Genomic DNA, 15407 nt, shown 5'->3' on the forward strand with positions numbered 1-15407 from the left:
AAAACCATTACCCATCTTGGTGGTTTGACCGACACTTACCTGCTACATTTTGATACATAAGCGTAGGGGTGTCAACGGTCCGGGTCGGTGCGGTTTCGGTCCGGTTCCACCGGTTTCGGTGTGAGTTTGGAAGTGACCGAAACCGACCCAATAAGGATTTATCGGTTTCGGTCCGGTGTCGGTTTCGGTGCGGTTTGGGTTCGGGTTGGTACCGGTTTGGATTTATTAGGTTCATTTCGGTTTGGATCGGTTTTTTAAACCGGTATGAAGCCATTAGGAAACAACCAAATGATGAATTGTTGAACTTCGATTTCTTAAATCGATTTGTAACCGGGTTGGTTTTGATTTTTGGTTTAGTTTGAATTCGATTTTCCATACAAATGTATACAAAACTATTCAAATTTTAATTTTTTTAATGAATTTTGGAGTGTTTCGGTTTCTTACCGGTTTGGTTTCGGTTTCGGTCCGCGTTTTGAGCCGGTTTTGGTTTGGTTTCGGGTTCATCCGGTTTTCGGTGCGGTTCGGTTTGGTTTTGGGGTTACAATACTTGAAACCGAACCGAACCAATAAGGCTTCGGTTCGGTTCGGTCCGGGTTGTTATCGGTTCGGTCCGGCCGGTTTTACCGGTTCGGTTTAGGAATTGACACCCCTACATATTCCTATGCCCTAGGAGGGGGTGGAGGATTACTAACTCCGCGCATCGAATATCCGACAGAACACTGGTTCCTCGCGGAACCTTCCCGATCATCGTTTCCTCATTCTTCACCGATTTTCATCGAGGAAGGGAGCCCTCCTGAAGGTTCCTCCTCATCCATGTTTATGCTCGGCGCTGCTCTTGTTTTCTTACGATTGTAGGTTTTCCCCACCATTACTGTCGTTCCCACAGACGGTGCCAATCTGTTACTGTCAAAATCCCTATGAGCTAATCCTGCACAAGCACAGAAGGCAGAGCCCCGGAGGTATCTCCAAGATTAGTCCTCTGATGCCTAAGTTAGTGACCGGCAGAACAATGTGTTCACAGGAGTAATGGTGGGTGTTGGCGTACCCAGAGTTATTAAATTCGCTGAATTATTCGTGAATAATTCGTGCGAACAGAATTTTTCCGAATTAAACAAAAAATTCTGACCGAATCCGAATTATAAATAAAATTCTTTAAAAATCGCGCCTTTTTCTAATTAGATTTAAAATCGTGATTATATCAGACCGAACCGTTTTAAACCGAATAATTCGGTTCAAACACACTTTATTAAAAAAAAAAAAAATCGAATTACAAAAGCCAAAAAGAGGGTTTCTGAACTTTCGTTTCTTTCTGTTTCTTCCCCCAAACCCTCATCCTCTCCATCTCCGAGACTTCGACCAGCGACTCTGTCAGTCACTTGATGTCTCTTCCAATCCATGTCTCCGGTGACTTCGTGAGTTCGAGGGTAGGTGACTCGTGAGTTGAGAGTTGAGACCCTCTAGTTTCTCCAGCTTCCACTGCCCAACTAGGAAATCCAGAATGTCTGCGTAGTCACCACTCACCAGCCGTGTAAACGCCGACCCTCTGTGCAACAGCGGCGAAATTATCGAATAGATTGGGATCTTGGCCGTCATACATGAGGTAAGCAGGCATGGAAATCTTCTTTCGCATCATATCGGTGATCCCGAGCATTCTCGTGCCGCTTCTCGTCTGCTGCAATACTACTACAGATGCGTTCCAACACTGTGTCCCCATGCTCCTTAGCCAGCCGGGCTGTGTTGCCGTGTGAATCGTGACTAACGCCTAAAGTTCCATAAAGTTAACTCTGCTCACATCGTCGTCACTTTCCTTTCTCTGTTCAAAATAACAAAAGCGAGCGAATTTTCGCACGGGGCCTCTCTCGGTGAGCGTACGTGGTTAAGGGAGCTGCTTCCCAACGAAGCAAAGTAGGAGGAGCAGGTATAGAATTCAACTCCTTATACTTCCAGATCTCTGAATTCTCACTTCTGGTAGAAGCTACTCGTTGGTTTTCTGTAACTCGTCTTCGCTTTCTCATGGTATCTCTTCTTACTGATTTCCTTATATTTAGATTTTGATTTTAGTTCTCTTTTTGTTTTCTGATACTTCTGGCGATCGATCGAATTGACCTTAAAATTTGGGGGGTTTTTCTTTTTTCTTCGGATGATCGAAGTCTATTTGCATTGCGACCTTAACTGCAAGAAAAACTTGCTAGTTCTAGCCTAACTACTAAACAATGTGGAAGTTCAAGATAGTATTCAAAGGAGAAACTAAAAGGTGGGAAAAAACATGGATTAAAGAATGAAGAGAACAATAAAAACAATTATTTTCTGAGAGTTACAGTGGAATGGTGAAACAGAGCTTTAATGTTCCTGGTCCTGAAGACTGGGATAGGAAACTAATGATATTGAGACAATAGTTCCTATAATTAATTGCCATGGCAGTCCTTGACCATTAATGTTAGCTCCCCATGAGGTGCTATGCCAAGGTTACCAATGTTCATGATGGGGTTTATGTTGCTTTGTTTGTTCATATTACTCAGGTGGATTTATTCCTTTTGTTGGTTATTGACATTTAACAATGTAATTTGACTTTGAAACTAGGCATACAGAAAATCAACACATTTAAATACACTTTTGAGAAGTTTCTGTTTTTTAAAAAAAGGGTGGGGGGGTAATACGTTCCGGTACCAATCTTGAGTTTCTTTGTTTGTTTTTTCAACGAGTAGATGATATAGAATTTTCTGCAGAACTTAATGTCACTGTAGCATTTGTTCATCATTCCCTGCCTCGTGAGGTCAGGGAGACAGGGACTCAGGGCCAGGGTGCGGCGGCCGACGGGTGCCGAACTGCGTTCTTTGAAAAATTCTGAACATTTTTCCTTCGAGAGGACTGGTTAGTGCTGAACCTGTTATCCCAACTTCACTGTTGTTTGCACCTGTTGTTTTGAACTTGTTGTTTCTTCTATTGAAAGATGGCAATAGAAATCTCTGTCTGTTTACTGTTGTTTCTTCTATTGAAAGATGGCAATAAATGCAAGATAATTTACTGTTGTTTGCACCTGTTGCACTTCTCTCTATTTGCATTCTTGTGCTTTCCCTTTGCCAGTACAAACTGGGTGAATCTAGTAATATCTCCATGCCATTGTACAAAAAATAGGGGCAGATTGAATGTGGCATAGGGGCTGGGTCTACTATTTTGACAGCTTTGGGTTGGAAAATTAAAGGAAAGAATGCAATTTTGAGTGAAGAGTTGTTTGATGCTTATTTTTCTCTGTTGATTGTATTGTACCTTTGGTCATGCATTGTAAAAGGCTATGCATGTTAGTGGGACTTGAAAACTTGATTCTTTAATTATTCAGAGGCTATTTGCTTATGTAATGTAGTTATTAATATCAGATGTATTTGTTTGTTTATATGAAATGATTTATGTTGTTTTTTTTTTGTGTTTCAACTTTTAACAAATAGGAAAAATGGGAAGACAAAAAGAAAAGTTTTGGCAACATGCTGAGCAACTTGATAGTTCACATTTCAAATGCAAATTTTGTGAAAAACAAGTTTATGGAGGGGTCACTCGACTCAAGTATCATTTAGCTAAGGTTAGTGGTCATGATGTTGCCTCTTGTGAGAAAGTATCAGATGATGTCCAAGCAGAAGCTCTTCTTGCTATTAATTCTGAATCAAGTAGCAAAAAGCGGAAGAGTTGTACCAGTGGTGAGAGTATAGTTGGTTCTTCTCCTTTAGCTATAACTAGTCAAAGGCAGTCCACAATGGAGGAAAGGATCCCTAAGATGGACAAATCAACTTGGGAGAAATCTCTTCGTGATCTTTTTATTAAAAATAACATTTCTTTCAATGTTGTTCAATCGGATGCTTTCATCAATTTTGTGAAGTGCACAGCCCGTTATGGTCCTAGTGTTCCTATTCCAAGTTATGGAACCCTTCGTGGAAGAATAATTCCTGAAGCAAGAAAGGACCTTGAAAAATATGCTGAAGAAGTAAAATTTTCTTGGAAGCAAATTGGTTGTACATTCATGTCTGATTCATGGACTGACTTGAAGAAGCGGTCTTTTCTTAATGTGATTGCTTATTCCCCAGGTGGTGCTCTCTTTTTGAAGTCAGAGGAGTGTTCTCATGCTAAATTGACTGCTTTTTATATATTTGATATTCTTGAGAAAGAGATTGAAAGTATTGGCCCAAATTTAGTGGTTCAGCTAATTTCAGACAATGCATCCAATTATTCAAGTGCACTTGATATGCTTACTGGAAAGTATCGTTGGTTGTTTAAGACTCGATGTGCAGCCCATGGTATCAATCTAATGTTGAAGGATATCTATGAAAAGGTTTTTTGGGTTCAAGAAATTTTTGATGAGGCGAAAAGAATTATTGACTACTTGTACAAGTCAATAATTGTCTTACAGTTGATGAGGAGTTTCACAAACAAGGATCTAAAATATCCTTGCAAAACTAGATTTGCTTCAAACTTTTTAATGCTTCAGTCAATTGTTGAAGTGGAAGAGAAGCTTAGACTCCTAGTTGCATCAGCTGAGTGGAGGAGTCTAAGAAATTCGAGATCTTTAGAAGCAGAACGAGTAGTGGACACCATTCAAAGGGAGTCGTTTTAGAATGATTCAAAAGAGATTTTGAGATTTATGGAACCAATCATTCGAGTTCTCCGTTTGGTTGATGGTGATGGAGCTACATCAGGGTATTTGTATGAAGCAATGGAAAGAGCAAGAGAGGTATTGGAGAAGCTTTATGAGGAAAACCACCGGTATGACCAAATTTTGAAAATCTTTGATAAGAGAAGAGATGAAAATATTTTGGGAATCATTCACTATGCAGCTGCTGTTTTCAACCCCACTTATTTTTTTAGTGAAAGATTCAAAAAGATTCCTCAAATGAAAGATGCAACAGATTTCATTGGTGAAACAGTGGTTCCACAAGATGAGAGGAGAGAATATTATGGACAACTGGCAGTATACCACATGAAGTCTAGCACTCTTTTTACTCCCAGTGCCAAGATGATGATGGAAACTAGTCATCCTCGTAAGTGTAATAATTATTTTCTTTTTAAAATTTTTAGTTTATTTTTTCTTATGTAAAGATTACTTGTCTTTTAAAATTGTTTATTTATATATATATATATATATATATATATTTTTTTTGCCAATGACAGGGGTTTGGTGGCATATACAAGGTGATGCTATTCCTATCTTACAGAAGTATGCCATTCGAATATTGAGCCAACCATGTAGTTCTTCAGCTTGTGAGAGAAATTGGAGTGCCTGGGATGCAGCACAAACCAAAAGGAGGAATAGATTGTCAACAACAATGTTAGATGATTTAGTCTATGTGAGAATGAATTCGTTGATGATGGAAAAAAGGGGTGAACTTGAACAGAAAAACATGTTACCCATTAATCTTGACAATATTAGTGTCAATGATTTTGATCAGCGCATTGAGGACGTTGATAAAGAGTTAGAGAGATTGTTGGATGATGTGGATGATAGCATTGCTGAAGACTTGCTATTTGGTGCAAGTGCTAGTTTTACTGAGAGCGAGACTCAACCCCCAGATAGTATATAATGATTTAGTTGAGTACTTAAATTATGGTGATGTAATAACTATTGTTATGCTTTTGTGGATGTTTTGCTTTATTTAGAATAGCTTTTCCTTTTAAGCATGAATGATGGAATTATGTGAGTCATGGACTTATGGATTGAATGAAGTCATTTTGAACTTTTATGTCCCTACAGGATAATTGGTAGAAGCATTAAAACATGCATTAGAAATTGAATTACTGTAACCATTGCTTTCATCACTCAATGACAACTTTTTTCTAGTTTTTTTACTGTATTGTATATTTGAACTACAATAATTTTCTCTTCTTAGGTGTACATATCAAGTTAATTACTTAATAAATAAAATAGATACAATAAATTATAAAAAATAACATCCGAATTTTTTGCCCGACTTTTATTTTGGTACTCGAATAATTCTCGAATCCGAATCCGAATCCGATTTTTATTTTGTCCGCTTTTTTGACCGCTTTTTTGACCGAACCCTTAAATTAACCAAACGAATTATTCCGAATAATTCTTCGGCCGAATAATTCCCAAATCCGAATTTGCTAACTATGGGCGTACCTCCTCTGGGTCCCTTTTTGGTTTCCTCTTATAGGGTTGCTGAGCCTAGGGTTTCGGAAACCCCCTTCGGGAATCTTCCCCTCACGTGGTTTGGAGCTTTGCCCCTTTGGGAACCTTCCCTTCACGTGGTTTGGAGCCTTGCGGCCTCTATCGAATGGGTGACACACGTCCCTCCCTCGGTTGCCACGTGTCCTTGCTTTATTCGGTAACAAATTCTGTCGTATCACTGATGCAGTTAAACTTAGGATAAATGAATTTTCTGAGTTATTTTTGTAATTTTTTTTGTTCATCCTTTAATAGAATAGGAAATTGGATTGTGGAGTTTGATACAAACTATATTTCAGCTATAAAGTCTAGGTAGAAGGTTGGCTTATTGTTTAGGAAGCACTAACGTAGGCTATACTCTCAGACAGAGAACATTTTCTCGTTTATTAATAAAGGCCAAGTGTTCTCTGAGCCAAGAGCATACTTTATGTCCATACATAATAAATATTTTATTTATGAGAGAAATAACGTTACTCATATGCACTCTCTACTCCCAAACATAAGTCGCTATGAAAACTAAAGTGGCAGGGGATAACGTTATTTATGAGAGAAATAACGTTACTCATAGAAAGGTTTTAAAGTGCTAATTATAGTTTGAATAAATTAATGATTATAATTTGTGCCATAATTTCTTTACTAAAAAAAAAATTGTCTCATAATTTAATATTTTTTTTTAATATTTTCAACTTATCTTGTATAGGAACCCTTCATATTTCGTATCAGAAATACCAAATTTTAACAATCATTCGTTTTTATATCAGAAATCTTAAATTTTAATAACATTTTATATTTGATATTAAAAATATCAAATTTGGACGGCTATTTATATTTGGTATTGGAGACTAAAAATGCTCATTGTCATTGAATTCCGCTATCACCCATTGTAACAATTTAAGATTTAAAAAAAAAAAACCATAATCAAATAATAAAGAGAAGAGATAAGAGAGAAGAGAGATGAGCGAAAATATAAGTGAAGCAAGTTATGTAATAGATGAGTTAAGTCTACCGCCAACAACTAATCCTATTTATAATATTTCCCAATCATAGAAAGAATAGGAAACAAACTCTAACTTAGCTAACCATCCCAAACACAGTAGAAACCTGCATCTAGATACAAACTAATAAGGATTATTTTTTTGAAATTATTTCAGAATTATTTTGACATAATTGATAAGACAAAGATCATACAACCACATTCCTCAGTGACATGCCATCTCATACTATTCTCGAAGAACCAGCAATGGACGACTAATGATAGGAGAAGCCACTATAATTTCCAAATTTGGTCGAAGGTAAAGTTGTCCAATGATAAAACTATTGAATTTTTTAATCTAAATTTTTTTATTCTTAGTAGTTTTTGCTACATCTTTTTTAACTTATATGATTGGAGGTTCCCACATACACCTTTTGCTAGATATTTGATGTTAGTAAGGTCTCTAATAAGGGTCTCTTATTAATTTTTTTAGTAACCTTTAGTCCTTCTAAATATTTGAGTTCTTATTACTTTCTTAAATTTTGTTATAACTTATACATTGATTGCAGTTGCACTAGATGGAGAGGATTCAGTCTCTCCTTCAGAAAATTTATTGAAGTCAATTATTCATGCTTTACTTGTAGCTTCTGAATACTTATGACACTAATCAACTTGTTTATGTGAAAAGATTAAAATCGTCTTGAATGAAATTCATCCCTTATCAAAATGAAATACCTTATTTTTATTATTAATTGAATACAGAGGTCATCATCCATACCATTTTGTGTTTAGATGGATGTAAATGATTTTTTGTTATTGATTTAGTTTTCCTTCTTAACAAATTGGTGTTATGCTATGTGCCACACGTACATGTTCAAATATGATAATGTTCATGTCGCGACATCATTGTACACAAATTTATTGTGTTTCCCCTCTAAATATTTTTTTTTTTTTTTTCAATTTCAGAATAGGCAATTGTGGATATGGAATTAATGACATGTATATCCTTTTAAAATGTAGTTGTCTAACTCATCATAATCTAAATGTGTTATGTACTGCTATCAATTTCACATTGGCAATGGTCTAATGTTTTTCTTAAGCAATTGCACATTGGATCAAAAACCATTTTGCTTTAGATAAAATAAATTTTCTAGGCCATTTTACTTTAGATAAAAGGGATTTCAAAGCCATTGTAGTCTATGTTTCTTATAGACTCAACATATATTTTCGTAAAATTTATGTTAAGCTTGTAAGGGAGTTGGAGAAATAGTTCAACAAGAGTTACCTAAAGTTTTCCTTTCCACTTCTTAAAGATGATTTGTTTTAATTTTCTTGTATGTATTGGAATTTATCTAAAAGGGGTAAAGGAATGATCTTGTGATTGTTTTTTTTTTTTTTTTTTTTTTTTCAATGGTTGTAAAATTTGGTAAGATCTAGGCCATCCAAAATTAAAACGGAATTCAATTATGATACTGAAATTACTCTCACAAAATCAGCACCAAGGCTACCTTAAACACACATTTAGTAAACATGCTCACTTTCATGGACCTTATTTTGTCCTTGCTATTAAAACATGAAATTTTTATTCTTTATTTATATTATATTATTATTTTATATTTTTTTCGAAGTAGTTTTAATACTTCTTAATTATTATTATATAAATTTACATAATTTAAATCCATTTTCTCTTTTATTCATAACTATTCTTTGTTCATTTATTGTTCTATTCCTATTTTTAAACCCCATTTGTTATTTCCTGTTAGCTTCCTGGCATTACAAAGTGCAACCAATACAGCTTTCTATCATCTTATTGTATAATGAATACATAATGTAGTTCCATTGTAATAGTTGGCATTAAATTAATCTTTTATGATATGATGACTCAATTTTTGAACTTAGTTCATTGATTTCATATTACCTTATTAGAGAAGAGGATGTTTGAAGCTTGCATCCATAACAAGTCCATAAACAATACTACAACCCTGAACTCATAAGTAAGCCATTTTTCATTTTTTTTGCTTATCATATATTTTTCCCGTGCGATCTATAATATAGAAAGTAGTTAGATCTATAAATAAACATTTTTTATACAAATAAATTAGGTTTTATCTCTCAATTGAAGTATTGGTTGCAATTTAACTCAAATATCATGTTAATATAAATGATAGAGATACAAGTTTGATGCACATATTGATCATGGAAATCCTTCCTATATATATATATATATATATATATATATATAACATACCTGATAAGGTTGTTTGGGATTGTTCACATCATAAGCAAGATAAAAATCCTTCCGATATATCATCTGTTTTCAATCACATAAAAGAGGTAAGTAACAGGACCCAAAAGCTCACACATACACATAGAAATATAGATAAAGAAAATTTCAATTTAGTGAAATGGCTATTTTAATTGACAGTGGTCTGTGCAAGAACAATAATGATGGGCTTAATTTCCTTTTCTTTCTATAGGCAACAAGTCATATTGTGAGTTACCATCACCTTTGAATTAAAGATGTTTCTGGTTTTCATTTTTTGACTCATACCACCATTTTCCCTTTTGTTTATTAGCAAATTGTGTGGCTTTCTTTTCCTTTCCCTATGCTTAGATATCACAGCATGAGGGAACCAAAGCTTTTGTGAGTCATTGCCTCTTTTTGCCTTTTTATCAACCTTCATGGGTCGAAGGGGTCATTCGTTTTTGCAACAAAATTCTTTGAATCTAGGAAATTGAGCATGCTTTAAAGAAGTAGCTCATTATATCAATTGTTTTGATGACGGTTGGATTTTCACTCATTAGTTGTATTGCGCTTGAAAGTCTTCAATTTTGGATCTTAGAAGATTGTGAACCGGTAAACCACATCACTTATTTCACTCATATGATTTTGTGTGGCCAATTGGGACTAAAATGCTTTTAAGATTAATTGAAATTTGTTCATCATCAGAGTTGAGTACATTCATTTTGGTCTGCAAACAATTATTTATTTTTGTTGGTGTTGGTTTATGAGCTAGACTCACGATTGGTTAGGTAAATGAGTTTACACTCACAATGCATACAAGTTTGTAGTTTCTTGTATTTCTATCACGAGTCTTATTTTTATGTAGGTTATGTTAAAAAACTAATGTCATCTTATCATGTTTTTGCAGCCAAGAGCAAGTGTTGTAGATTAATCCTGCATAATTGGAGTTGCTATTGAATTTATCTTTGGGCTTGGTTTGGGATACAAATATCACATCATTCCCATTTTTATCATTGCAATGTATATATTTGTAGGTTACTTTTGCTTCCATGTATGGTTTTTCAGTCACTACTTTAAGGCACCGTTTGACAATGTTTCTTTTTTTTGTGTCCAGAAACAGCAGAAACGATTTTTCACGTTTCTCAGAAATGGATTTTTGGGTGTTTGATAATTCTGTTTCTTGAAATGGATTTTTGGGATTGAGGAATTTTATCGGACTTTTTACAATGGTTGTTGCCCAAAGTCGTTTCTATAAACTACAAAACATCTATGACTTGTTTTGTCAGTTGCGTTTCTAGGAATAGAAATTGATATAAATTTTTTATTTATATTTCTAAAAACAAGAGAAATGGAATGATTTTACCAAACGCTATTTATGTCGTTTCTTTGTTTTTTGGAATAAAAAAACGCAGAAACAGCAGAAACGGAACGTTGTCAAATGGTGCCTAAGAATGCTCAGCACAATTGTTGCATATTGCCACTTCAAATATTAGAGCATTCTGTGTTGGCTACTTTTACTTAGTGCTAGATGAAAGCAATACTTTGAGGGCATTTCTAGACCTATTTATATTCTTAATAAATGTGCAGAATGTGCTATTTGTCTACACGATTGCACATACTAAAAAAAATGTCCCACCACGTGCATTTGCACATGAGTTTTCACTTGTATAAGGTTTTGTCTAGACTGACGCCTTGATCACTTAGGTGACATCCAGGCGCTGTGACAACAATGGTGTAAAGAGCAAGAGAGGAGGACAAAGTGGAGCCAATAGACTCTCCAAATGATATTTTAAATCTAGAAGACTTATCAGCAATTCCTTGTAATCATCTTTATTTGCTACATTATTAAGTACCAGGTAAAACTCCTTCAAAACCAACCCTTCACTCTCTCTGGCAACAACGAATCCTCAGTCATACCTCGTAAGTTCCAAGTACTTAACCTTCTTCACTAAATGTTGCTTAAGGATCCGAACCACAAGTGTGAAGAATTGGTTTGGATTTCGCCAACCAACTCGACCCAAAAGCGTAAGAGACACGGCTGAAGGTACAATTCAACCCAACCCAACCCAACCCATATGGTTCATTTGATTTCTCAAGTTTAAGCTATTTTGACTCGGAACCAATGCCAATAATAGTCTGTCTAGATCAGTGTTATCAATTCGGCCGAATAATTCGCGAATTATTCGACTGAACCGATTTTTTCTGAATTTAAACAAAAATTCTGACCGAATCCGAATTAAAAATAAAATTCGGTAAAATTCGCGATTTTTTCAAAAGTGAATATAAAACACGAATAATTCGGACCGAACCGGATTAAACCGAATTATTCGGTCCACTTAAACAGTATTTAAAAAAAAAAATCAATAAGCTTTTTTGACCACTTTTTTGACCGAATCCTTAAATTAATCAATCGAATTATTCCAAATAATTCGACACCCGAATAATTCCTGAATCCGAATTTGCTAACTATGGTCCAGATAAGCCTCCACATAAAAGGCGTCCCAAGTACACAAGGCTTCTGCCACTGCAGTGTCTGATAAAGGCCATAATATAAGCAGCCTTACCCCCACATAAGCCTCCATAGTTGGTCCTAATATATTTCACCATGTAGAACAGGTGCCAAACAGAGTTTTTTATTTCCCTGGTGGGTTTAAGGGCCAAACAGAATTGGCTTCAAAATCCAGTGATAAGAAAAAAAAATTAGGAAGAAAAAACAAGGCAATGAGAAAGACAAGGAAAAATGCCACATACATGGGGAATTAATTTCGGGTCTTAAATCTCACTTGTGGCTCATCCAAACAAGACCTTCATATATAACAATAATAATTACAGATCACCTATAAAAGTATTGGCCAAAGAGATCGCTACCTCCTGGCGCAGGTACAAGCCAACAGAAGAGGCCAATGGGAGGACATGCGCAAGCATCTTCAGCATGCTGTGCGGTCGGTTCTCACCGCTGTGCCTTAGCACAGGCACATGCCAGGAGGTAGCGTTTTTGCTTCGAAAAGTTTTACATAGAAGGACCAACCATGGGAACTATGCTTTTCAGAAAAACTAGAGACCAGTATGCTAAGTTCTAATGTGTTTTTGGGTTATAAAATGTGATTCTCTAACTGTTCTATGTTTCAAGAGGATGTCACTCCAATTCCTGATGATAGCATCCAAATAAAGGCTTGGAGGATGCCACAAGGAAGCTATTTACATTACAGACCAGCCGGAACTGTGAAAAGGCATAAATTGGATCATCTGCCATACATCAGTACCAAATATGCTTTTGCATAAAAATAATTTAGTAGCAACACAAAAATTTATATCCCAGGTAGGGAGACAACCTGCAATTGCTTTTACATTTGATTCACAAAAAAGACTAAAGCAGTCTGCACTATCACTGTGATCCACAGTTTTTCATAGCCATAGGCATCTTACAACAGCATTTGCATTGGCTGGGAATGATCTGTCACCTTTGTCGGGGCATTGGTCTCCACTATAAGCCATTGTATTCCTACATCCCTGGCCAGACTCACAAATGGCTGTACAAGAGGGGAGGTAGAATGAGAAGCCAATACCAATTTAAAGTATCACAAAACCTCCAAATAAAATCAAATAATAACACTGTTTCTGTAGGATTTGTAGATGAAGCGGGGCTGCAAGCTTGCAACAAAGTGGATTGGTATGGGTTTCAAGTTTCAACCTTATCAGTCCCATAGAAATTCTTCTTATGTATCATTTAACCTGCTGATCCACAGCACCCCATGAAGACACTCGGTTAACAAATTTCTAAAATAGTTGGGATTTCGAAATACTTTACCCAACCCTCCTACTCTCCTAGCATGATAAGTTAAATGCGAAACGAAGTATTTGGTTGAGAGAGAACCATTTAAACATCACCATTGTATCTAATCAGCTGGTTCACATCACCCATTCCTAACCAATTTCAAAACCATTGTTTGATTCAAATCTCTATTTATCATTTGCTTTGAGTGGAGTAAACTTGTGGCCTGCAGAAATCAAATACAATTTTTTTTTTTTTCTGGGGGAATTCAAATATGATTTTTTTCAATAATTAAAAAGGCTAGCATTAGTGAAACTGCAGTTACAACCTGTCATTTCTATGCACATGGATTGAATCAAAATTAATTTGAGTTATATTTTAATCTGCAAGAAAAAGCTATTGGCAACTGTCGGTATGATACATATTCCGCTAAAGTGATTTCACTATTTTGTATAAAAGATGGTGGAGTCTAAGCATGTAACCTGTTAGTCGAGCTCACTGCAGCTCAAAATGCACATCCACGTGGTCAAAACACTCATCACTATATAAGTAAATAGGATCGAAGTGCCAGCAACAGTCACAAGCAGAAGAGAATAATTAAGCAATTTCAACAACAACAACATTCAAAACCTTATCCAACTTAATGGGGTTGGCTACATAGAGATTCCAAGCAAGGAAGAACGCAAGGATTCATGCAAAAAGATTGACGAGTGATGGGTAATTATAATAAGTGCTGGCCATCAACTTGACGCACCACCAAAGATCAGCCACAGGCTTATAACGACATACTACAAAAAGGTACCAGTTGTCTAACTAATGTACCATATAGATCGGTCAAGCCAAAGCGTCTTACATGCATTACCCAAATAAGCAACATGACTTAGTGCACTGATAGGTCAAAGATTTGGGTTGAAGTTGTTAGTCACCACCACTGATTCTGTCCAGTCCAAAGCTATATTTAGATGTGAAGGCCATAAATCTTTTAATGAATTCAATTTCTCAGTTTTCTCAGCTGTAGTGTATACTGTGAGGATTTACAGTGTTTACTTGGATTCCAAGGGAGGCCGCAGGTGGATTCCTGTCCTGATATATCCTTTTGCAGTCTATCTATTCTATTTACCCAGGTCAGTTTCCATTACTTTCATTAGCCTGCAGCACACCTGTTTTTAGTTTTATCTCAGCTTCCTTTCTAGTTTCATCTCGTTTATTCCTGCATAGTTTCTATTCAAACTCGATATTTTAGTTTCTGGTCACATCTCCTCTTAAACTATAGTCAATTCTAAAAACCTGCATTAAACTGCCCAAATCTCAGCCGCCATTACCCTATTACCCTGATCTGTTTTCCTGGAATATGCTGCACACCACCGTCCAGGTCTCAGATTCCTGAGATTTTCTGTAGACACGTTCTAACTGAGAGACACTCGACCACAATATCAGGTCAGTCTGACCTTTCTATCTCAAGTTATAAAATTTCTCCTTCAGCTCCATTATTTTCTGTGTTGGAGGTCCTGGGTTGCAAGTCTCTTTCTCGTTTGGGACTGCATTTGCATTAACCCCAGGATAAGTAAGAAAGTGGTTCAAAAATATATTCCAAAGTTCCCAAAATAAAGGAACTTCCACAAGAGGGAAATGGATACAAAAATACAAATTGGCATCTTTGTAATATTGAGCCACTTCCTGTAGTCATTTTGGGCTGAAATTTTGCCAATGAGATAGATGAAAAGTCTTCTATCATGTAGAAACATGTCCCAGGAATTAACCATTCAGAGTTCCAAGAAAGAAATAACCAGTAAAATTGGCACTAAGACTAAAGATAATTCTGCAATCTTGCGATCCAATACTTAAAAAAGGGGATATTATATTAGGGTTATGGAATATTCTGGATTTAATTTGGAATACACAAGAAGTATCGTATTCCTCACCTTTCTGTAGATATATCTAGTTATCTGGATCGTTCTTTTCACCTTCACCAGGAGAGCTTTCCTGCAGAAGCGGACCAGACTGGCTTTAATAATTTTTTCAACAAGCAGCGACTGTAAGCAAGACACAAAATGGACAACTGAGGTAGCATAACTTCACCTCAAGAGCAGATGGAGGTCTGCAAAGAAAGCAAAGAGAGACATATTAGCCAGGAATGACACTACATCTCATGAATTTTTTTTTTATTTTTTATTTTTTATTTTTTATTTTTTATTTTTTATTTTTTATTTATTTATTTTTTATTTATTTATTTTTTTTTTGGGGTGGG

At 35.8% G+C, this 15407-nt stretch overlaps 1 protein-coding gene and 1 pseudogene across 2 annotated transcripts in view; both read right to left on the bottom strand.

Moving 5' to 3' along the window:
* LOC122071521 overlaps positions 1-15407 on the bottom strand; it is a 66991-nt pseudogene that overhangs the window by 5282 nt on the left and 46302 nt on the right.
* LOC122071519 overlaps positions 12640-15407 on the bottom strand; it is a 13974-nt gene continuing 11206 nt past the window's right edge. For both annotated transcript variants that reach the window (XM_042635890.1, XM_042635889.1), the window contains exons 10-12: positions 15239-15257; positions 15082-15142; positions 12640-12917 (exon numbers count right to left, since the gene is read on the bottom strand). In XM_042635890.1, coding sequence (XP_042491824.1) covers positions 15098-15142; positions 15239-15257 — 64 coding nt within the window. In that variant the 3' untranslated portion in view covers positions 12640-12917; positions 15082-15097. The remainder of the gene's footprint in view (positions 12918-15081; positions 15143-15238; positions 15258-15407) is intronic.

Source organism: Macadamia integrifolia, unplaced genomic scaffold, assembly GCF_013358625.1.
Source record: "Macadamia integrifolia cultivar HAES 741 unplaced genomic scaffold, SCU_Mint_v3 scaffold_245A, whole genome shotgun sequence".
In the NCBI taxonomy this organism is placed as follows: Eukaryota; Viridiplantae; Streptophyta; class Magnoliopsida; order Proteales; family Proteaceae; genus Macadamia; species Macadamia integrifolia.